This window comes from Pieris napi, chromosome 5, assembly GCF_905475465.1.
Source record: "Pieris napi chromosome 5, ilPieNapi1.2, whole genome shotgun sequence".
Classification (NCBI taxonomy): Eukaryota; Metazoa; Arthropoda; class Insecta; order Lepidoptera; family Pieridae; genus Pieris; species Pieris napi.
In genome coordinates this window covers 5,540,305-5,564,382 of record NC_062238.1, presented here as the reverse complement: position 1 = coordinate 5,564,382, position 24,078 = coordinate 5,540,305, and the positions used below count along the sequence as shown (strand labels likewise).

Genomic DNA, 24,078 nt, shown 5'->3' with positions numbered 1-24,078 from the left:
AAAAAAAAAAATGCCACGTGTTTTTATTATCGAAGAAATAAATTCAAAAAATTAAATTTATAATTTGTATTAATTTTCGACACTTAATATTTTAATAACAATTAAATTCCTAACATATCTTCCTTTTTCTCTCCCTCTAATCTCGGAAATCAAAAGTTTTCGATTTGTATAAATATGAACATGACTCATGACTTAAAAATTAGTTTGCCAACTGCCATAGAAGTTACACTTTTGACATGTGTAGTGTGTACTTTGTACGCACGCACTATTTTTTTGGGTTCACTAACAGGTATTTTATTAAATTTTTAGATCATTTTATTATTACAAAAAGTAATAAAACCAATTCTTAAAATTGTGACAAAACAGCTGTTGTTTTTTTATCTTAAACTATTGCTCTTTAACTATTCAATATTGGTGTATGCGTTGGGGCTTAGTCACGATGCCTTAACAGTAGTGCATGTAGAAAGTATATAACTAAATTTTTATAAAAATGACAGTTAGTTTTGGCAAATTTTTAAAAAGCCCCCTTATCTATTTTTCTAAAATATTGAACTATGAATACAATACTCGTAGTGATATAGGTCCGTATTCTAGAACGCCAATCAAATTTAAATCTAGTTTCGAGATCTTTCAAACTTCATACAGAAAAAATGGTTTGACAGCTAAAGAATCTAGAATTAAGAATTAGTATAAATTTAACATTCTGACGAAAATTATAATAATATTTTATAAAATGATAAAACAAAATTTACTTCTCTATAAACATTTAGCATCACTTGAACCTATAACTATAACAGACACAAAATAACAAATATCATCTATGATATTTATTCTGCGGTAAATGTCAATTTAACAATTGACAATTGACATAAACTTTTGAATTCTACAACGAATTCTTTTTCTTCATACATATATTTTTTTACAAAAATTATCTCTTTTCTAATTTCTATCCTGTAATCAGAATAATTGAAATGAAAAACCCTTCGTTATTTATGGTAGAGGAGCGAGTTAAAACATTTAAAATTTGGCCATTTAGTGACAAAAATCGGTGTAACATCCGTAACATGGCAGAGGCTGGATTCTACTCTGTTGCAACAGGAGAAAAAGATGCTGATGCTGCTAAATGTTTTCTATGTGGTAAGGAGTTGGATGGTTGGGAGTCGACCGATGATCCGTGGGAAGAACATAAGAGCCACGCAGCGAGATGTGCATTTGTTCAACTCGGGAAGAAGCAAGACGATTTACTGGTACGTACTTCCGAAGGACGGCATATTTATTTAAAAAACTGGACTCGAAACTTGCTAAACTCCTTCCTTTTACATTATAATTTTCGTGCTGCTGTAAACATAATATTGTAAAACAACTGCATTATATTTTTACTCATTAGGGTTTCAGTCCCTTAACCAAAGATTTCCAGATTTCTAAATAATGGAAAACTCTTCTGTAACAATGAACCACATTTCATCATCAATAACAAAAGAAGACTTAACTTTGAATTTCTTAGATATTTGTCATTTCCAGTTAATATTATACACATAGCCAATAATGAAACCTATCTCTCAATCTTTATTGAAAATTATATCAATTATACTCTCTTTCTACTCAACATCTATAATATTATTTTTTTTTTAGATTCCAGAGTATCTGTCAATAGTCAAACAATATATGATAAATGATATTAAGCGAATGGCAGATCTTGCCAAGGAAGCCATTGCTCACAAAGAAGAAGAAGTAAGACGTCGGTGTGTAGGACGAAAGTAACCTCTTTATACTTAATCACTATCTAAAAATATGATTCTGTACATATAATTATATATATATCTGAAAATTCTCAAATATCTCATTGAGACTATAGTTTCTTCTTTGTGTTTTAATTCAAACTGTTTGAAGTGAATTTTTTGTGAATGATCATGACCATGAAAATTCATCTGTCTCTGTGACTGAAAATAAAGTATAAGCTTAGATCATAATTTAAATAGTTAATTTTACTTAAGTAACATAATTATAAAATGTAATAAATATTTTACATAATGTTTCTTAATGATTTTGTTTAATTTTTCTTTTAAGAGGGTTGAGTGTTGAGTGTTGAGGGTTGAGTGTCGCCACTTAACCACTAGGTCTACACCACTAAAAACCATAGTAAAATTTATAGAAGCTTAAAGGTTAATATGACAGAAAATCTGAAATCACAGCTGCTGCTGTTGTCTGCTACCAAACATTTTATAGTAGGCACTATGTGAGTTTTTTTTTGTATTGTTATATCACCAAGGACTTAAGTATCCTCTAGATATCTAATAAGACTGCATCTTACTAAAAGTTATTTATAAGTATAGGTCGGTTATCGAAAGCTGGCGGGTTCACAGTACTCACACTAATGCGATTTCACATACAGTATGTTTCAAAATATGATTTTTTTGCCATGCTATACATTTTAGTCCACTCTGGTTTTAGTAAGGTTGGGTGGGTTGTAAATAAATAAAAATGTGTCAAATACATATAAATATTTGGTGCATACGAGGGTGGATCCAAAAGTTCTAAGCCAGACCAAGAACGTGAAAGAGTAGTTCATGTAAATTCATTCCAGTACATTCATTCATTTCATTTTTCGACATAAGCTCCATCTAGCTCAACACACTTCACTTTTATTTCACTAACTATTCTTTCAATACTCCTCTTAGAAACCCCAGTCGTATCTGATGTCAAATTAAATATAACATTTTTTCATTAAACTGTTTTTATTAAGATGCTTAAAATAATTAAAAACATTGTGCACCAATTCACGAGACTGCCCTGGTAATGTTTGAAAAAAGATCAACATGTATAAAATAATAATAATATAAAACAGTAAATATCAACATAAACAGTAGCAAAAGAAAAACAATAACTGTCTCTTTTATACTCATAAGCTTGACCGAGCGCAAGAGAGACGGACAGTCTTTTCGTGATGTATTTAGCCGCGTATCGACTACGCGCTCCAAGAGGGCGAACATTGGCGCGCGCTCCAGCCGCGCGCAATGGATATATCACCATGAACAACAATGTTTATTATTGATTTGTTTCCATAGCAACACACTATTTTCAAACATTGTTAAGGCAGAAAATCAGCCTAAAAGAATTACTTATTAGTTAAAATATATATTTTTACAATTTAGTAAAGAATTTGTAGTTACATATATTAATTAAAATGGATGTTAAAAGCTTAGAACCATATTCAATTATAGGATTTGATGGTAAGATTTTATTCAGTCCATTGCTATGAATGTGTATACAAACAGAATACAGAAATGCAAATCTTTTGCTAATTTTTATTACAAAGCGATTTTCATTTGTGTCTCAAAGCGATGTTTTTTGTTATACTTAAACATCTCCAAATAATCGACGCGTGTAATAAATAGTTACGGTGAATCATTTCGCAGTATTAATAAGCCTTAATTTTAATAATATTTAATGAAATCATTGTAACGTAACTTAAATAAATTTAGATGCGCTTTACATTTTGTTAGCTAAGTGTTGAATTTGCGACAAGAATAAGTCATAGAATTAAGTAGGGACTTACGTAATCACTTAACAAATTTTGCCTCATCCTTTTTCGCATATTAAGGCATCATCATCATCATCATTATTCAAAATATACAGGTTCAGCAATAAGGGGACTTAAAGTACATCCAGATGGTGACCATATAGTGTACCCCATGGGGAATAAAGTCTGTATTCAAGATTGGAAAACCAAAAAGATGTTTTTCCTTAGCGGCCATACAAATAGCGTGTCGACTGTAGCTGTATCGCCTAAGGGGACATATATCGGGTCTGGTCAGATCAACCACATTGGTTTCAAGGCATCTGCCAAAGTTTGGGATTTTAAAAAGAAGACCCTTCTTGGTACACACGAACTACATAAGGTACGAACATTAAGAAAACTGTACCTACCTTGATTTCACATAAAATAGATGTGTGATATAGAATATATGTGATGATGATTGATATATACAATAAAATATATTTAAAGAAAAATTAATATGCAATACAAAAAATAAAGTTATGTGTTTTCTTATATCACTTTACAAAATATAATTTTTTCATCGGCGTTCGTTCGGTATAGCCGTGATATAGGCCTTCTTCGATTAATCGACTATCCGACACAAAGCAAATTTTTCATTTCGAACAAAACAAACAATTTTTTCAGCATTATAATGTTAGTAAACCACAAGCCACAGATTTCCCTATGCTGCTTGAAACATAAATTCAGCTGTTATCTATCGAAATATACCTAAACAATTTAGGTACGAGTTGAAGCGCTCACATTCTCTTCGGATGAACGCTACATGATATCTTTGGGTGGGCGGGACGATGGCTGCGTGGTGTTATGGGACTGTATCGCTGGAGCTGCTACGGGTACAGCGGCTGCTGCTAGACTGACCACGGGCGACGCTGTCACACTTACTGCACTGTCACAACGCATGAACTCATTTGTTACTGGTGGTGATTGTAAGTAACGAGGTGATTGTAGGTACTAAAATCTAAGGGAACTAACGAATGTATTCCCGATTTACTTTTTCAACTTAGAATTAAGTGCCAATCACTGCCCATTGACACCTGCAACGTTTGGAGGCTTAGGTAGAAAAGCGTTGCCAGTAGGGATGACCGGCTCGATGATTATCGATCATCGAGCTGGTCATCAGATCTATTAAAATTTTGAATGCCTATTGATCATTCTTTGCGCCTAGGTCGTTCCCTTCGTTCGTTCTTCATAGTCTCGCTCGCTCTTTCTCTCTTACACTTCCTCACTACTCTTTATCAACAAAGAAATTTATTAAAAGGTTCTTCTTTATCAAAATTACTTTCCATTCAGTCAGTTGATAAAAAATATCGTAATATGTAATTTGTTCTGTTTCTTGATAAATTTCGAACCATGCGACTGTATTTTATTTCTTTGTCAATTATTAATTCAAAAATTATCGATGTTGATTGTTGGACAACATCGATGTTCAGTTTTCGATAAATATCGAACATCGATGTTGGGCTTTCGATTATGACATCGATGGTTTTATAACATGGATCATCCCTAGTTGCTAGTCTTTAAATAGATACATTCATCTCGTAAATTCCATTAAATGGTTTTCGTTCGTAAATACCTGGATTGACCTATTTCTAATGCGCAGTAATAATGCTTTTAAAAGCTTTAATCGAACATATTATTAGTATTAGGTCCGAAGTATTACATTTTTATGTGGGTCTTTAATGTTAATAAGTGTAGATAAGCTTTTTTTAAAAGATTGCCTATTCTTGATTCTAGCGAACCTTCGAGTATGGAATATTCGTGCGGCGAGCAAGAACCTAGATGTTGTCGATGTAACATTAGGAAAATTGCGTCGGAGTGTACGCTGCATTGCGATCAGCCACGATGACTCCTATGGGATAGCTGGAACAACGTAACAATGGAACTTCTAAAAATTACTAATGATTTATATATAAAATATTTTGATTAAATTTAAACAAAACTGAAACTATTGCTAGCTATTATTGCAGCCTCTTAATATATTTGAATATTAGTGAATTGCTTTGATTTACTTGCATGGATACGCGACCAACAAAGTACAAGAAAATATGTTTATAGATCGGGTGATATGATAAAATTCTCCTTAAACTACCCTCCGGATCCAATGGAAGATGTGTCGCATTGCAAGCCATCTTTACTCGGCTGTTTGGCAAAATGCGGTCCATGGAAGAAAGGAAAACGACCCGAGTCTTTATGCTACAGTCAAGGTAATGTCACTCTGTCTCTCTCTCTCTCTCTCTTAAGTCACTTATTATTTTTTACTTTGAATTTTACTATCACTACATAGTATAAAAAAAGTCACTATCTTTGTCGCTATGTATGCTTAAATCTTTAAAACTACGCAACGGATTTTGATGCGGTTTTTTAATAGATAGAGTGATTGAAGAGGAAGGTTTATATATATATATATAATAACATCCATCGAGATTGAGGTTTCTAATGTGATGTCGTAAATATTAAAAAAAAATCCGCTTACATTGCAAACGCAGGCTCAACCCTACGAGATTTATCAAAATAATGTACTAAGTACCTACACAAGGTCTACAGAAAACTTTTTTGTCATTTACTTTTATTATATATTAATAGTCAGTGAGAAATTTCGATCGATGACTGTTTATCACGGAAGTATAAGCAATTTTATCTGAATAACACTTGCACAGCAGTTCCTTTATCTAGAATTTCCAATTTACTTTATCTAGAAGGCTATACCAAAATTTACAGTTCACTTATTCTTAAAAACTAAATTATTTCACGGGTAACTAAATTAATTCTCTTTCCATTAAGCCGTGTTAACATTGTGATGAAAAGAGACAAACCAGTAACTACAAATTATTTATTCTATATAGTAAGACTGATTTAGTTTTTATATCGCGTGATACATGGTAAGGACAAATCCGTAAGCGCTGACTGATTATGTTTTAGGCATTGAGACAATAATGATAATGGACGATGGCTGCCTTATCGTGGGGTCTGGGGACGGAGTAATAGACATATTAGATGAGATCAACTGGAAGGGAACGTTTCCCAAGGGAAAATTAGTAGACCCAAATAAACCTCACTATAAAGCTGTAAGTATCTATGTAAGGATAGTTATAATATGAACCGCCGAACAAAAGGCAAAAAAAATTGTATTGATAAAAGTATACTTCATAATGGAGCACAGGAGCAAATCCCGTAACACCCTAACGGGCTTACGATCCTGAAAGATAGGTGATCAATTTTCTCAACCTCAACCCGAAATCATCAACCCGAGTGGGGTCACTCTGCATCTTCTACCGCATTTACCATGGAGAGTGTTCAGAGGAGTTGTTCGGATGCCTGCAGCTGAGTTTCATTATCGGACGTTGAGGCAGAATACGAAATTCCACCCGTATCACCTCGACGTCCGCCGTTCCACGACTGAGCGTTTTTCAAGGCAGTTTTTGCCGCGCACCACCACTATGTGGAACCAGCTGCCCACTGAAGTATTTCCGAACCAATTCGACTTAGGGTCCTTCAAGAAAAGAGCGTACCAATTCTTAAAAGGCCGGCAAAGCACTCGCGAGCCCTCTGGCATTGAGAGTGTCCATGGGCGGTATCACTTAACATCAGGTGAGCCTCCTGCCCGTTCTATTAAAAAAAAAAACTTGCTTAACTAGCTGAGATTTATCCACATTAAAATCTGAAAGATGAAAACAACTAATGATTTATTCTGTTTAGTTAAAAAGCGTAAAATTAAACGGTAGTATAACATCGCTCGAGTTAATGGAGACACCTCAGTTGCGAGGAGATAAGCGTCTCCTATTGGCTGGAACACGGACAAGCGAGATATACGCTATAAACATACAAACATTTGAACCTACACTCGTTGTTACGTGCCCACGATGCGCCATCAATCATATCGCCTTTCCGAGGTAAGAGTAAAAAAATCCGAAACGTATGAAAATATAACGTCATGTAACCAATGGTGCCGAAATTGATCGATTGCAAATATGCCGTAATACATGGAATATAATAATTATACTAGCAGACCGGCCAAGCGTTGCTGTGGCTAAAGTTTTTGTTATATTACATAGTAGTAAACTATTCATGGGAAACGGTAGGAGAACCAGTCATGGGGACCACCATGCTTTTTTGGTGGTTATGCCATTAAATTGTAGCTTATGTGAAACGTTGGTACTTTCAACACAGCGCCATCTGTTAGAATTGTGACTAACAAATAATAAACAAATATTTTGCAATAAAATAATATTGCGGGTATAAATTGAGATGTAAGCTATCCTATCTTTTAAGTTGGATCAAACTACACACGGTGTGCAAATTTGATTGAAATCGGTTCGGTAGTTTGGGAGTCCATAGCGGACAAACAACGTGACACGTAATTTATATATATTAAGATAAATCACTGTAGAGCATTTTTAGAGGGCCCATCTAAATAAAATAATTGAATCTACTAGAACGTTTTGTTTCCACTGGAATCGAATATTGTTTAAAAAATGTTTATAGAAAATAATATTGTATTTTAACACTTATAGCAAGTTTTTGGTTGTATTATCATAATAATAATAATGTTTTTCAGAGGTATGTCCGGAGTTTTTGCGACGGCAGGTGCAGGTGACGTAAGAGTGTGGTGCGTGAAAACTGCGCAGGAGTTGCTAAGAATCGTTGTTCCTAACTTTATCTGCTCATCGGTTCTCTTCTCTGCTGATGGGAAATCTATTGTATCTGGTTTGTATACTGAACCGTATAAAAAATATAGTGCCTACAAGAGTCGTTTCAAAGCTTAATCATAAAGCTTTACTATTGGGTAGCGCAGTGCGCTATTATTATTTTTCAATATAAAAAAGTACCTAATATATTTGCTTAGTAACAAAAAGCTTCACTAGATGTCGCGAACAAACAGCGACTCGCATGCGCGTGCGCATGTTAGTTTTATAACGCGAATTCTAGATGTCGCTAGCCCAACATTGCGATTTATAAAACACGCTAGTGAAGTATATCTCAGGTCGTACTTATTATCCGCGAAAAAATATTTCGACAAGACCTTACTTCATAGGATCATTTCTATAGTAAGCTCTTCACGCAACTTCTCACTCTACGTGGGAAATTTCCAGCCATGATGAGGAGACGTGGCGCGGTACCCTGAGCGTGAGGCGGGCAGTGACGTAAGTCATTAGCCTTCGATGATCGTTCACTTTTCCGCTTGCGGGAAAGCGTGGGGTACTGTCGCTGTCTGAGTGGCTTTTTAAACCTTATAAACTAGAATAGAAGTAGAACTATTATAACTTAATAATTAACATAAGTCATATCATATCTATAAAGTATAAATAAATAATAATATTTACTAATTACTATTAAGTTGATTATACAGTAATTGCTAAATAATATTGTTTACCGCTGACGTAACTTTATTGCAAAGCGTTTTTAATCATTTAAATTTTTTTTTTTAATGAAGATTGAAGATCGTCTTTTATTTAGGTCACCTACACCAAATACATATATGTATTTAGTATTCTTAAAACAAGATTTTTTACTTACAATTATCTATTTGGCTTAATATACTTTCCGAATACCTATATATACAAACCTATTTAAGTATATTTATGGTTGCTTTTATTTACAAGGATGGAACGACGGCAACATACGAGCGTTTACACCACTCACTGGCAGACTAATGTACTGCATCTTCAATACTCATAATAAAGGCACATCAGCCCTCGACATGACCACCGATTGTAAAACCCTCATATCAGGAGGCTGCGAAGGACAGGTAGTGTTTTGTATATCTGGTTTTTTAATTAAGGCACTTTGTTTGTTCCATGTAGATAAAACCTTAGAGGTTTCGACGAATACTTTTTACATGATCCACAATCTCATATGAAATAATGTTTTATTAATAAATTATATTTTCGTTTCTTATGAAATTAATTAAATCAGTCGTCGATTAATTAGGCATTCAATTTCGTAGCAGTTTTGCATCACTCTATAGATAAAATTTCTGTCAAAAGTCAAATATTCATTATAGGTAACACAATATACACTTATGAACGTCAAAAAAGAAATATACCAGTTCTCAAATCATGGGCGTCGAACGTAAGAGAACTGGCAATAAACTCTCCGCCGATCGTTTTATCCTATCATTTAAAAAAACGTATAAAAAGAGTTTGCTAAATTAGATCAGACTCAAATGTAGTTAATAAATAGATAATGTATAAATATTTATAGATTGTTTAGTCAAAAGACTTATCTTCTAGAATCCATTTAACGCTTTATTAATATTCATATAATATTTGACATACTGTTTGAAGTAAACTGTGCATTTTAAGGTGCGTGTATGGGATATAAAGCCAGAGTGCCAGTCTTTGAAGAAAGTTTTAAAGGAACACAAGAGTCCCGTGTCCGCCATACAAGTGTCTCCCAACAATATGGAAGCTGTTAGTGCAGGGACCGATGGCTCGTGCATTATATGGGATCTTGTGTAATATTTTCATCTACTATATAAAAATAAGTCGGGTTTTCCTTCCTGACGCTTATAACTTCAGAACGCACGAACCGATTTCCACGGTTTTGCATTCGTTGGAAAGGTCTCGGGCTCCGTGAAGTTTATGACAAAGAAAATTCAGGAAAAATTTCAACAGAAAAGCGGGATCACCAAACGAAATGTTACATAAAACGAATCCATCTGGTGGCGAAACGGAGTTCGCCGAGTTTGCTAGTAGTATTAACGCTTATAAATTAATGTTTATCAGGGCAAGGGGAGGCTATATTCTATTCAGTCATTGATTCCAGGATTTATTGAAAATTTTAGAGGTTTATCGAAAACCAATACTCGCTGATTCAGAAGGGAAACTAAACTACTACAAGTGATTGTTTAAATAGGTGCACAATTCTCTGTGCACTATGGTTTCGTTTGCCATACGTAATTAATATTAAATAGTAATTGGTTATATACCTCATTTGGGGTAAAAGGGGTACCCTATGTAGTGGTGTTAATCGTGTTAAGATTACAAGAAAATGTATGAATGTATGTAAAAAATGTACAAATTCACGTTTGAACTACCGAAACTCAAACACACCATGTTACACGATTCCTACAACAACCTTTAAGGATGTTGTCCTCTGATTTCTACATCAGCTTCTTCGAGCTTTTTAAAGGCATTAAGTTCATCAGCCTTCTGTGCTTTAACTACTGTTTCCTTAACGTTACAAGCCGGGTCTCGGCAAATATATTAAATACATTAATATTTTTTTATTATATAATAATAATTTAATATATAATAAAATCTATTAATTAAATATACATATCAATTATATTTTAGCTCACTGTCCCGTCGTCAAGTGATGTACGCAAATACATTGTTTATGTGTGTATGTTTTGAGCCACTCGGGTGTCAGTTATTGACGGGTGGGACAGATCGACGCGTGGCCTACTGGGAGACTGGAAGTGGAAACTTAGCTAGGGAAGTGAGTCTATTTTAAATTACCAGTACCAAAGGTACTATTGTAATAAAATGGTTCTAATAACATCCTCCACATCGGAAGTTATTTTTGTTACCACTATTTTAATTATAAATAATTTATAGTAATACTTTTTGTGCGTGTAATATTATATTTCCTTATGTATGTATTGCTTTGTATTATTATTTGTTGTTATTTATGTAGTTTTTATTGCTAATGACTAACTCCTATGAGTAGTAAATACATTTTTAATAATTGCAGTTAGAAGCAAGCAAAGTAGGAGCTATCAATGGATTACATATCACACAAAGCGGGGAATTTTTTGTGACTGGTGGCAATGATCAAATGGTCAAGGTATATTAATATTAAAAAGATGAAATATGTTTTATTGTTTGTCTGCAATGGACAAAGTTAAAAACAATAACTGGAACGTAATATTCTTTGGTTTATGCAAATACTACAAAGTCAATGTCTACCTGATCACGATTGTTGCAAATAATATAAAAAAAAACGCGTGTAGATAACATTGAAGTTCTAGGAACGAGGAACATTTTTAAATTCTTTCATCTCAAGTCAATCGTTCATTTATTATTCTTAAATATTTAGTATGCAATTTTCCATTGTATTATACCTAATGTTACAACCCTTTTTTTTTTTTTTAGACAATTCACACCAATTGTACTAGTCCCATGCTAAGCTGGTGAAGCTTGCGTTATGGGTACTAGGCAACGCATATACATACATATTATAGATAGATAGACATATAAATACATATTTAAACACCCAAGACCTAAGCACAACACCAAATGCTCATCACATCGATGTTCGTCTCAGCCGGGGATCGAACCCGGAACCCATGGATTCGCAGTCAGGAGTACTAACCACTAGACCAATGAGTCGTAAAAAATATCAGCAATACAACTATGCTATACTATATTTAGAATGATTACAGCTATGGAAATACCAAGAGGGAATCTACACACACACGGGGCTTGGTCACGCTGGAGCGGTAACATGTTGCCGTTTTAGTCCCGATGCAAAAAATATTGTTAGTTGCTGTGCAGCTGGAAGCATAATCATATGGAATGTGCCAGAGGTAATTAAATATATGGGCTGAGAAAAAATATACGTGGCTCGCTCAAGATTTTGTAATGGCGTCTCGCACGAGGGGTTGAGAAAGATCTAATTAAAATAAACTTTATTGTAATTTTCGTTTCCATTCGGAATGGAATCCGGGTTGTCCCGAATGAGTATCCCTTTCCTGTATCCGTGTTACTCAAAGTCGATAAAAAAATATGAGGCCAGTTAAAACACCCTTTGTCGCCACTCCTCTTTTCGAACGACACTCTTCTTAAAGCCATAGCCAGCATCGGAATACTAGGCAACCGCTTGCAACTCTATAAAGCGAAATTTCGGCCCCACATGGAGTACTGTTCTTTCATCTGGGCGGGAGCTCCGCGGGAAGAAGCTATTACTGGCTCCTTTGAATTCGAATCGTTGACGACCAGTCACTTTCCGAGCTGCTTGATCGTGGGGTCTCTCTGCATCTTCTACTACATTTACACAGAGAGTGTTCAGAGGTTCATCGGACGTCGAGGCAGAATACAAAATTCCACCCGTATCACATAACATATATCACACCACCACTATGACGTATTTCTGAAAAAAATCGTCTTAGGGTCCTTCATGAAAAGAGCGTACCAATTCTTAAAACGCCGGCAACGCACTAGAGACACAGAGGGCTCTCTGGCAATGAGAGTGTCTATGGGCGACGATATCACTTAACATCAGGTGAGCCTCCTGCACTTTTGCCTTTTTTTATAAAAAAGGCATATAAAAGTAAACAACACATTATATATGATATGTATTTAGAATAAAGCAAGCAAGAACTAGTAATACTCGAAAGTGCTTTTGAAAAGGTTAATTTGTGGTTTCTGTTCCTTTGAATGAATATTGATATAGTAATTAAGGTTAAAAATAACTTTTCTTTAACCAGATAGTATAACAAAATAGTTATTTTTTGCAGCAATACATACAAAAAGACTCGAAACCTCCGTCAGTGAGAAACAGTATATCCAAAGCACCAAAAGGATTGCAAGAGGAACTCCGCTTGCCTCTCGAAGAAAAACCTACTCAGAAAGCTGCGGGAGACAGACAGCCTAAAATACCTGCAAGACCTTCTAAAGTAAATTTTATGAATTAGTTTCATTATTTACTATTTTTTAACGAAAGTAAAATTATTTTAACTGAACAAACTATGGTTTATGGTTTGTGGACTCAGTTTCCGCACTTAGGTACGTTGTGCGTATAGTCCTGTGTAACTAAGCCAGCATAACTCCTTCTAAAAGCACAGAAGCCTCCTGGACACTTCGCAGGTTTACGGAGCGACCTCATCGTTCCGAGTATTTTGGCACGTTTTTTACACAGTCTCGCATTCCAGGACTACGTGGGTGATTGATTCCTCTGCGCTGAAACAGCCTCTGCGCATTCGGCTCTCTATTGCGCCTAGGAGAAATAGATGTTTATTAAGGAGACAATGGCCCGTAATTGTGCCTATCATTGTTTTGAGATTAGTTATGTTTAAGTTAATAAGTTGCTTTGTCTGGTTGCCTGCAGACAATCCAAAATGGCTCTGCCAGCAGTTATCCACAATTGACAAACACCTTCAGTAAAACTTAACTCTTAAATAGAGGTCGTTTTTATTTTATACAAAGATATTCGAAAAAGTGAATATTTTATCAAATGAAAAAAGATGCTGTATTAGGTATTACTAAGTTCTAAAATCGACATCTTTTGTTCAGGAAGAAAAGATAGGAGCGATGGATACGACGCGTAGTAGCGTACACTCTTGCTGTCCATGCGATACGGCACGCTCAATTACTTCTAACAAAAGTGGGAATAATGGAAAAAATACTAGCAACACTGTCAAGTGTTGTCGACCACCAGGTGAAATTTAATTTAGTAATGTAGCCTATTATCTGATCGTATTAGGATATTGCACATGAAATATTAATTAATTATATTAAACTGAATTAAACTCATTCAAATTAATGAAAAATCTTCAACTTAATATCATATTTTATTAAACTCAAAAAGTTCAAGTTTAACAATATTATTTTTTTAGACAATTTACCAACTCGAACAACCAGTAAGGAATATGTTAGTGGGAGTGGTGATCGAAAATGAAAAACTAACTAAATAAATGAAGACTGCTATTGTACTAAATTTTTTATTATATTAAATACATTTTCAATTATATAAAAATTTTCTTACCTATGACCAGCCTGTATTCGTAATAACTATGGTTTTTAATGCAACTTTTGCCCGTTACGTAATTTGTTTTTTAATTAGTGCTAGTTCTATAACGTATGGTGGAGGCATATTGTATCTGGTTTGTATACTGTACCGTTTTAATAAATATGGTGCTTACGAGACTCGTTTCAAAGCTTGATTATAAAGCTCTACTATTGGGTAGCGCAGTCAGCTATCAATATTCATTCAACATAAAAAAGTAATATATTTGCTTAGTAACAAAAAGCTTCACTAGATGTCGCGAACAAACAGCGACTCGCATGCGCGTGCGCATGTTAGTTTTATAACGCGAATTCTAGATGTCGCTAGTCCAACATTGCGATTTATAAAACACGCTAGTGAAGTATATCTCAGGTCGTACTTATTATCCGCGAAAAAATATTTCGACAAGACCTTACTTCATAGGATCATTTCTATAGTAAGCTCTTCACGCAACTTCTCACTCTACGTGGGAAATTTCCAGCCATGATGAGGAGACGTGGCGCGGTACCCTGAGCGTGAGGCGGCCGGCGGGCAGTGACGTAAGTCATTAGCCTTCGATGATCGTTCACTTTTCCGCTTGCGGAAAAGCGTGGGGTACTGTCGCTGTCTGAGTGGCTTTTTTAACTTTTATAATTATTTAAAATTTCAGTGAAAATTGAAAACTCATATTACTGTAAACATTTATTTAGGGATGTGACATTCTGCATAAAAAATCGTTTTTTTATTAATCGTTTTTTTTTTAATTTTTGAATTAACTTCAAAATAAACACCCTCAATATTTTATTTTTCATGGTTTTTTTAATTAAAAATAAACAATAGATATTATAAACACAAATTAAGGTTTAAGAATAATCAAAATCGAAATTAACTTAATCTCGTTTTAATAGATTGTAGGTGATATTTGATAAATGCTGAGCCTTTTCAGTAGCACATTGCAGTATTTTTGTTGTTGTCTTTTTAATTGTATGTACACTTGTGCTGCTGAATAAATTGATTTTACTTTTAAATTATAGTGTTCCATTCAAACTTGAGTTTTTGTAAAATTAACTGGTTTTATCATCCTTTCGATGTGTTACAAAAAAACAGGCATCGAGTATATCAATACGCACGTGTACCCAATTCGAGACTTAATTTATTCAATGAATTACAACGTGGTGACTGACGGCTGAATTTTTTGTTTTATGTGACAGGAGGAAAACGAGCACTTTGAATTAAGCGATAGCCGCCGTCGAAAGACACCTGCCTGAATAGCGGGTGTGTTGCCGACCTTTAAATCTTATCTCCCGAATTTGTCAAAAATGTACCAATAGACGCAAGTCTCGTTTCTGAATCTCCCTTGGAGCAGTTAGTAAAAACTAAAAAGCTTTAACTGCTTGATGTCTGAAATCTACGTAATAACATTTGCCCTTATTATAAATTATATTTATTTATTAATTATTTATATTTATAAATTCATATAAAATTACCACGATTATTTATTTTCTGCTGTTTCATCAAACCTTCAAAAAACTTGGCGATCAAAGTGTGACGTTGAGTTTCTTGCCAGTTCTTTTCGCTCTACGCCCTTGGTATGAACCATAGACTTAGCATATACTGGCGTATAGACCAACAAAGCGAGCGAGGGAGAAGAAAATCCCTTACGGAAATTAGGCAAGATAGAAAAGGATAGCGAATCCAATGAAACTGTGACTGGTTTTGAATGACAGGTCATCACAAGTCGGCACGCGGAGAAACAACCCCTAAAGGTGATATCAGACGGTTCACTCGAATGATTGTTCACTCGAGTGAATGCTTCATTGTTTTTTCATTCTATGTTCACACGGCTTAGACGAAATGATACAGAAATGAACATTCATTGTTCTTTCTTTTAAATATGTCATCGAATGAAGTCGTACGTCTTGGAATTAGTTTAATTTGTGATCATTTAATCAAAGAGTTGACAAAAAAGAAGCTAAGAAAACGTCGATGGTGGTTGGTGCGACCATGGATTGAAAGAAGAAATTTATTTAAAAAAAAAGTAATGTATATTGATCGTTCCACTTGAACACCATTTTGCCGAATGAAAACAATTTAATAACACACAGAAAAAAAAAGTTATAACTTCGTCGACAACGTGATGTCCGTCGGCTACAGGACTCGAAACAAAATGGCCGAATCCGAATGAACGTTCTCTCAGTGTTCAGACCGTTCATTTCTCGTTCATTCCGTCTGATAAGGTGATATCAGACGGTTCACTCGAATGATTGTTCACTCGAGTGAATGCTTCATTTTTTTTCATTCTATGTTCACACGGCTTAGACGAAATGATACAGAAATGAACATTCATTGTTCTTTCTTTTAAATATGTCATCGAATGAAGTCGTACGTCTTGGAATTAGTTTAATTTGTGATCATTTAATCAAAGAGTTAACAAAAAAGAAGCAAAGAAAACGTCGACGGTGGTGGGTGCGACCATGGATTGAAAGAAGAAATTTATTAGGAGCTTCCAATACATTGTTGAGAGAACTAGCCGTTGAAGATCCTGATTCATATTGTAATCATCTTCGAATGGATGAAAGTAAATTTGAAGAAAAGTTTAAAAAAAGTTATAACTTCGTCGACAACGTGTTGTCCGTCGGCTACAGGGTAACAGGACTAGAAACAAAATAGCCGAATCCGAATGAACGTTCTCTCAGTGTTCAGACCGTTCATTTCTCGTTCATTCGGAGTGGGAATGAAAGATACCGGATGCCAATATCCAACACTGTTGGATCGGTTCACTAATGAATTCATTCGGCACTCGTGTTTCATTTTTTGTTCAGACATTTCATTTCGAGTGAAATGTACCGAATGAAAGGTGAAAATGAACAAAAAATGAACCGTCTGATATCACCTATATCACCTTTAGTATTTTGGATTTTTTGCGTACATCGTGGTTTATTTTCAGTAAATCTAATTGTATTCAACAATGGTTACATGTTCTGATTGTGGTGTTAATAATATAAATAATCCTGAAAATTGCACATTTCACAGGTAAATACCCAAATCGTCATCACTGGCATGACGCGTTTATTTTTGGTTAAAATTTGTCTTTTATCCTATATAAAATATAAAATAATGCCAATGCTTTTGTTTACTTTCATATTTTGTATATGTGGAAGTCCATTTGTTGATAATTTACATGATTTTAGTGGATAAATATTTCATCAATTAATTTTACATGTACGCTAGGGATTGACTCAAATTAATCGATAGAATTATCGATATTTTATCTTGAATGTTACTTATGAAAATAAATGCTTGCTTACGTTTACCGTCTCGTATCTGAACCAATTTGCCCAATTTTGTATTATTTGTCCAACAGATTCCCTCTAGATACTATACTAAGAGGAAAATGGTTGAGATTAATTGGGCGCGTTGGTTGGAATCCAAAGAAGAACTCTACCATTTGCAGCAAACATTTCCCGGACGAATATAAAAGAAAAAGACGAATAAATACAGTTTTAGTTAAAGGAGCCATTCCAACTTTATTTGTACCAGTAAGCATATTGCTATTTTACGAATATCAATAACACCTATAGGTGAAAACATTGATATACGCTAGAATTGGTGAAATTTTAGGGCCTATTGCGCCAAACGCGTTGCCGGTTTGTTGGCGTTGATCGCCTGGTTCATTTTAAAATAATTGTAAAAAATACCAGATTTTCATCCAATATCTTTTTATTCTAATTTTATGAAGTTTATTTTTTTATTAAATAATGATGTATTTTTTTCTTCCCATTTTCAGGGACATATAAAAGAGAGAATCCCGTCATCGTATATCAATCGGGACATAGCTCTATCTTCGATATCACAAACTCCAGAAAAAAGTGTTCAGCTCACACCAAGAACAAAAAAGCTTATTAGCAAAAACGACAAACTGAAACAAAAGCTACAAGAAAAACAAAAAAAAATACGTAGATTAGCAGCAAAAAATAAAAAACAGGCTCTAAAAATAGTCACCCTGAAAGACGTTCTACATGAAATTCATTCAAGACCGGGATTGAAAGATCACTACAGTGATGTTACTATGGCATGCAGTAATGAATTAATACAGAATTTAATTAACCGGGTTAATGACAAAAAATGTGGTAAAGTGCAGTCTTCGTGTAAATACAGCAAATAATTACGAAAGTTTGCTATCACTATACACTTTTATAGTCCAAGGGCATATAATTATTTGCGTGAAATAGTGTGGCTTATTTTCGAGTTTGGAAAACCACAATTTGGACCAAGATATTTTAAGTGGTCATAGGTATTTAATAATGAAATACGTTATAGAAATTTACTTTGACATTCGACTTAAGTATGAAAGTAAACTTAATAATTTACCAAAGGAAACTGTAAGGAACCAGTTTAATAAGATTGTTCTGTTTAAAGGTCAATAAATTAAGAAGCAATGAAAAAAGTTGTTTTTTTTAGTAATGCATTTTTTTTTACATAATGTCATAATTATAATCTGGACAAAAACAGTCTATGGAACAACTTTCTCCAAGGGTCGAACATCTAACTTCAATAAGTTATCGATAGTCCTCCAAAGTAAAAGGTACATCACTAACTAATGCACACACTGACAAATCAAAATTGGTCACGCTTTATCGAGCTGCCTGTTCGTCTATACGCCAGTATATACTAAGTCTATGGTATGAACACTGGTAGTTATTTTTTTATGAAATTTGTCAGATTTTATGAACAATTAAATTTTTGACGTTGGCCTTACAGGCTAAAAATTAATCGAATTCGGGTCTTCTTTGGTTAGGGAGCTTTCAAGTATGACGTAACGCAATTTTGGTGATTTTTGAACGTAACGTAACGAGCTGTAACGTTTTCTGTACCCCCCTGACCACCAAGTGATTTTTTTTACCTAAATACAATTATATACTGTGAGGCATCGTAACTTTATACAAAGCATGGAAGTTGAAAATACTTACTTATAAAGAAAATGTTCAATTACACAGCTGCAGAAGTATCTCCTCGAGAGCGCTACAGTAGAAATAGAAAGTGCTAAGTTGGTTTGAGTTTTTGAAGGAAATAAGGTGATTCGCCTATACTATACAATATTATAAAGAGGAAAGATTTGTATGTAAATATGGTTGAAACGAATTGGCTCAAAAAATACTGGACAGATATGTTAAGATCAATTTGTAATGTTTTTAATTGTGATTTTTACTGTTTAGAACAATGTAGACTGTTTTAATAGTTTACCAAAAGATCACAAATATATTTAGAAAAATAATTTTACTTTTTTAATTGATTATTGGAAATAACAATTTATATATTCAATATTTTCTGGTCATTTCCGGTACAGCTACTTATATTCATAATAATTGTTTTTATACGTATTTTATAATTTGTCAATAAAATAATATTGAGATATTAATTATTGTTTGCGGTAACTGGTCTTAGTCAACTTAGTTATAGTGTCGACAAGGTATTCGTGTGAAAGGCACGAAACGAATTACTAATAAAGCCATCTTAAAGTTTGTAAGGCATGCCACAATTGAAAAGCAATTACAAGAAAGAAGACCTTTTTTATTTTAATTCGATTTTTGTGTCGGATTTTTCTGAAAACTAGTAACCCATCTACATTATTTAATTAGTAATAATAAATTGAAAAAATGGAAATAAATAATGTCTATTGTAATATGCCTACACAAAAACTTGTATATTTTTATATACTTTTTTTATTTACACAGAACAGGGGGCAAACGGGCAGGAGGCACACCTGATCCTAAGTGATGATCCGCCGCCCATGGACGCTCATTGCCAGAGGGCTCGCGAGTGCGTTGCCGGCCCGAAGTCGAACTACTAACTAACTATTCTAGGATATCGTTAAGCCGAAACTGAATTAGACTGGGTAATTCGTGTTAAAGGCTCATATTGAATTGAAATCTTTTCCATAAGCTAGGGACAAAAAAACGTTCAATTCGAACGGATAAAGATTTTGTTAACATGTTATAAACATAATAAAAAAACGTGTGTGTACTTATGTACACGCGTTAGAAGTTGGCGTAACAAGATAAAAATCTTTAAAAAACGACACTAACAATAGAAAAAAGGTATTTAATACATTGAAAGTTTTATTATAACGCATTATCTAGTTAAATAAAGTTTATTTAAATACACAAGAAATTGTTTCTACATAATTAAATAAATGGACATTTTATATTAAAAAAAAATTAACAATGCTAAATTCAGGGAGTCGGTTATTTGTGACAGTGTGCGCGCGCATCGTAAAATCGTAAAATTTACTCTCATCATTTTCCCTTACAAGTTACACGCCAAAAAAAGTATAACTTCAAAAAATACACCAAGGGTGACGCTATGGTATGGTTTAGTATGATTGGTGCCGTGGTGGACTTAGTGTGCGCAATGAGACGCTCATTAGGTCCGTTATACGTAAAGTCCTGGCTTACTAAGCCTTCCTCCCAGAAGCATATAAGTCTCCGGGGCACGTCGCTGGCTTCACGGAGCAACCTCTCTGCTCCGAGGCATAAAAAACTAAATAAATAAATAATTTAGCGCCTGGCAGAATATTTGCTGTTTACCGAGGTGCTGTCAAAACCTGAAATTTCAGTTGTAATTGCTTTAAAATTATCTTAAAAGCTATGTTTAGCATAATATGCGTAATAAGAAGAGAGATTTATGCCCAATGTCATGAGAAGTTAGTTGCTACTTTTCACTAGATGGCGTTGGTAGTCGAATGAAACGCGCTAGTGTTTCGCCTATATACAGCACTAAGTACTTATTGATTTGTCATTTAATTTTTTTAGGTCACCATAGACCGGCGACTCACAATGCGGCACCATGTCAACAGGGCAGTAGGGAGAGCCAAGGGTGCGACGTACGCGCTCTACCCCCTACTCTACGGCAACTTACCCCTCCGAATCAAGCTCGCGCTCTACAAACTGTACGTGCGCCCACACCTAACGTACGCGGCACCGGCGTGGTACTCCTACACAAAGGAGACCCACCGCCAGAGACTGCGCGCCGTACAAAACATCAACCTACGACGCGCAGTGGGGGCCCCCCGCTACGTTAGGAACACCACCATAGCGCGGGACTTGAGGATGGAGTCAATCGACGAGTTCGTCGCACGGCTCGCCAAGGGGATGTTTGATCGAGCGGACGCCTCTCAACATCCCCACCTCAAGGACATCGCGCCGTGGCACTCCAGGCCACCAGACAAATACAGGTATCCGCGTGAGCTATTCTCCGCGGATACCTCAACCACCGGACGTGACACCAGGGCAGCAACCGCGGCTACGACCGCTGGTCGCCTCGCTGGGCCTCCCCCGGGGCCACCGGGGGTCTCACCCGGCGGAGCTTGACCGCGAGCCGCGTAGCTGCCCGATACCAACCATTGAGACACCAGGGCCAAGTCGAGAATACTCCTTGGCCCCAAACCACCGGATTGACACCCCGGAATAGACCCCATCGGCTGCGCGCAGCGAGTTGAGGCCAACGTCTCCTTGCGCGCTGCAGCCCCCACCAAGAGGAGAAACCTCGACCCCGTACCGCCCTGTATTAGCAGGGCGCGAGAAGTCACACCACCCGAAGGGGGCATAGCCCCGAACGGGCTTAAACACACCCCTCTAGAGGGAGTGTGTAACAAAAGCAAAGAAAAATTTAATTTTAGAAAACGCTTTTTTAACCGGAAATTTTTGTAAAGCAATAGTTGTTTATTGCTCTTAACTTAGTTTAAGGGATGTGTCATGTGACATTCTATTATTTCTATTGTCTACATAAAAAAAATGATTTTTTATTAATAGATTATTTTTTGAGCATGAAAAATCGATTTTTTCCTAATTTTTGAAATAATTTCAAAATAAACATTAAACACCCTAAATATTTTATTTTTCATGGTTTATTTGATTAAAAATAAACAATAGAAATAATAAACTAAACACAAATTGACGTTTAAGAATAATCAAAATCGAAATTAACTTAATCTCGTTTTGATAGATTTTAGGTGAAATTTGATAAACGCTGAGTATATGCCTTTTCAGTAGCACATTGCAGTATTTTTGTTGTCTTATTAATTGTATGTAATCTTGTGCTGCTGAATAAATTTATTTTACTTTTAAATTATAGTGTCCATTCAAACTTGAGTTTTTGTAAAATTAACTGGTTTTATCATCCTTTCGATATTTTACAAAAAAACATCAATGCATCGAGTATATCAATACATCTTCAAAGAATCGGATTCAATGTACCTATCGCATTGTAAACATCGATGTATATCGAATATCCCTAATAGTTCGAGGTCCGTGTTATAAAAGACATAATGTCGGTAGGTGGCAGATGAAAAATAGACTATGATTGATTTTCAATTATAAAAATAATCGATTATTTTAAATATAAAAATAGCGTAAAAAAAACGATTATTTTTTCACATCCCTACATTTATTATTACTTTACTTTTGAGAAACGTCAAACGGTCTGCTTTTGTAACTCAAAGTTCAAACGTTGAATATTTAATATTTACATTATTTGCTAAATAATATTGTTTAACGCTGACATTTTTCCAATGACATAAAACTTCATCGCAAAGCGTATTTAATGAAAATATAGACTTTCATTTAGGTACCCTATACTAAATATATGTATATATTTAGTAATCTTAAAACAGGTTTTTAAACTTATTTTAATAAAGCGAGTGATGCAATTGCCTACCTTGATTGTCCTAAGTTTGGGGGATCGTAATCTCAGTTTCTTTACTTGGTGTCCCGGTGAAATCTCTAAACCCTAGGCCCCATCAACAATAGCAGTAATTCACTTGGTGTTACTTTAATGGATTTTATGTCTCTAGGCTGTCTTAATAAATGCAATATGTTCTTAATATTTGACGACTCATTGGTCTAGTGGTTAGTACCCCTGACTGCGAATCCATGGGTCCCGGGTTCGATCCCCGGCTGAGACGAACATCGATGTGATGAGCATTTCGTATCGTGCTTAGGTCTTGGGTGTTTAAATATGTATTTATAAGTCTATCTATCAATCTATAATATGTATGTATATCCGTTGCCTAGTACCCATAACACAAGCTTCACCAGCTTAGCATGGGACTAGGTCAATTGGTGTGAATTGTCTAAAAAAAAAAAATAGAGAGAAGAAGAATATGAGATTCAGCTCATTCTATAATAATATGTTTATTATGGAACGTAAGATACATGTATCACTTATTCCACGTCATTAAATTTGAAGGCATCCCTACTCATCGGCAAAGAAGACAGAGGGTGTAGGCCGAGAGAAAAAGCCGGCGTAAAAAACTCTCGGTACTCTTTTAAAACAGCAAATCATCAAACAACACTTATTTATAACAAATATCGCAAATTAATTAGAAGTAGCCTGTCTAGCACTAGTCCCAGGCCCTTTTATCAATTAGATAATCGTTGACTTTATAGTAAGCCTTTTTACACAGCTTTTCTTTAATACATTTCTTAAATTTATTGAAAGGCAGTGATAAAAGAGCTTCTGGGATTTTATTAAAGAAGAGTATCCCTTTCCCCAAAAAAGAATTACTAACTTTAGATAGTCTAGTACGGGGAAATTGCAGCCTGCGTTTGTTCCGTGTATTAACATTGTGCGTATGTTCTATTCTAGTAAACTTATCACTATTTTTGTATACATACATAATATTTTCATAAATATATTGCGAGGGAAAGGTAAGTATATTAATTTCCTTGAATTTATCTCTAAGAGATTCCCTACATTTTAAATTATAGATTGCACGAATAGCCCTCTTCTGCAGGATGAAAATAGTTTCGACA

At 34.8% G+C, this 24,078-nt stretch overlaps 1 protein-coding gene, 1 long non-coding RNA gene and 2 other non-coding genes across 4 annotated transcripts; all 4 read left to right on the top strand.

Moving 5' to 3' along the window:
- Positions 1 to 2,937: 2,937 nt before the first annotated feature.
- On the top strand, positions 2,938 to 14,246 carry LOC125049946 (cilia- and flagella-associated protein 52). The gene is made up of 16 exons (XM_047649490.1): positions 2,938 to 3,230; positions 3,637 to 3,899; positions 4,281 to 4,485; positions 5,294 to 5,429; positions 5,615 to 5,763; positions 6,479 to 6,624; positions 7,256 to 7,449; positions 8,115 to 8,263; positions 9,160 to 9,305; positions 9,862 to 10,013; positions 10,855 to 10,999; positions 11,255 to 11,347; positions 11,946 to 12,089; positions 13,020 to 13,178; positions 13,795 to 13,939; positions 14,118 to 14,246. The coding sequence occupies exons 1-16, from the start codon at positions 3,185 to 3,187 to the stop codon at positions 14,177 to 14,179; spliced, it is 2,334 nt and encodes a 777-aa protein (XP_047505446.1). The 5' UTR covers positions 2,938 to 3,184; the 3' UTR covers positions 14,180 to 14,246.
- LOC125050010 lies at positions 8,575 to 8,777 on the top strand. Its single transcript, XR_007117091.1, has one exon. It is a non-coding gene; the product is annotated as a small nucleolar RNA U3 (small nucleolar RNA).
- Positions 14,247 to 14,693: 447 nt separating the features above from the next.
- On the top strand, positions 14,694 to 14,903 carry LOC125050011. The gene has a single exon (XR_007117092.1). It is a non-coding gene; the product is annotated as a small nucleolar RNA U3 (small nucleolar RNA).
- Positions 14,904 to 17,192: 2,289 nt separating this feature from the next.
- On the top strand, positions 17,193 to 18,645 carry LOC125049964. The gene is made up of 3 exons (XR_007117077.1): positions 17,193 to 17,299; positions 17,631 to 17,805; positions 18,054 to 18,645. It is a non-coding gene; the product is annotated as an uncharacterized LOC125049964 (long non-coding RNA).
- The last annotated feature ends 5,433 nt before the right edge of the window (positions 18,646 to 24,078 follow it).

Coding starts and splice junctions, on each gene's coding strand:
- LOC125049946 (XM_047649490.1), top strand. CDS start 3,185: ATGGATGTTAAAAGCTTAGAACCATATTCAATTATAGGATTTGATG. Junction 7,450..8,114: donor AATCATATCGCCTTTCCGAG/GTAAGAGTAAAA, acceptor AATGTTTTTCAG/AGGTATGTCCGGAGTTTTTG. Junction 10,014..10,854: donor TGCATTATATGGGATCTTGT/GTAATATTTTCA, acceptor ATTATATTTTAG/CTCACTGTCCCGTCGTCAAG.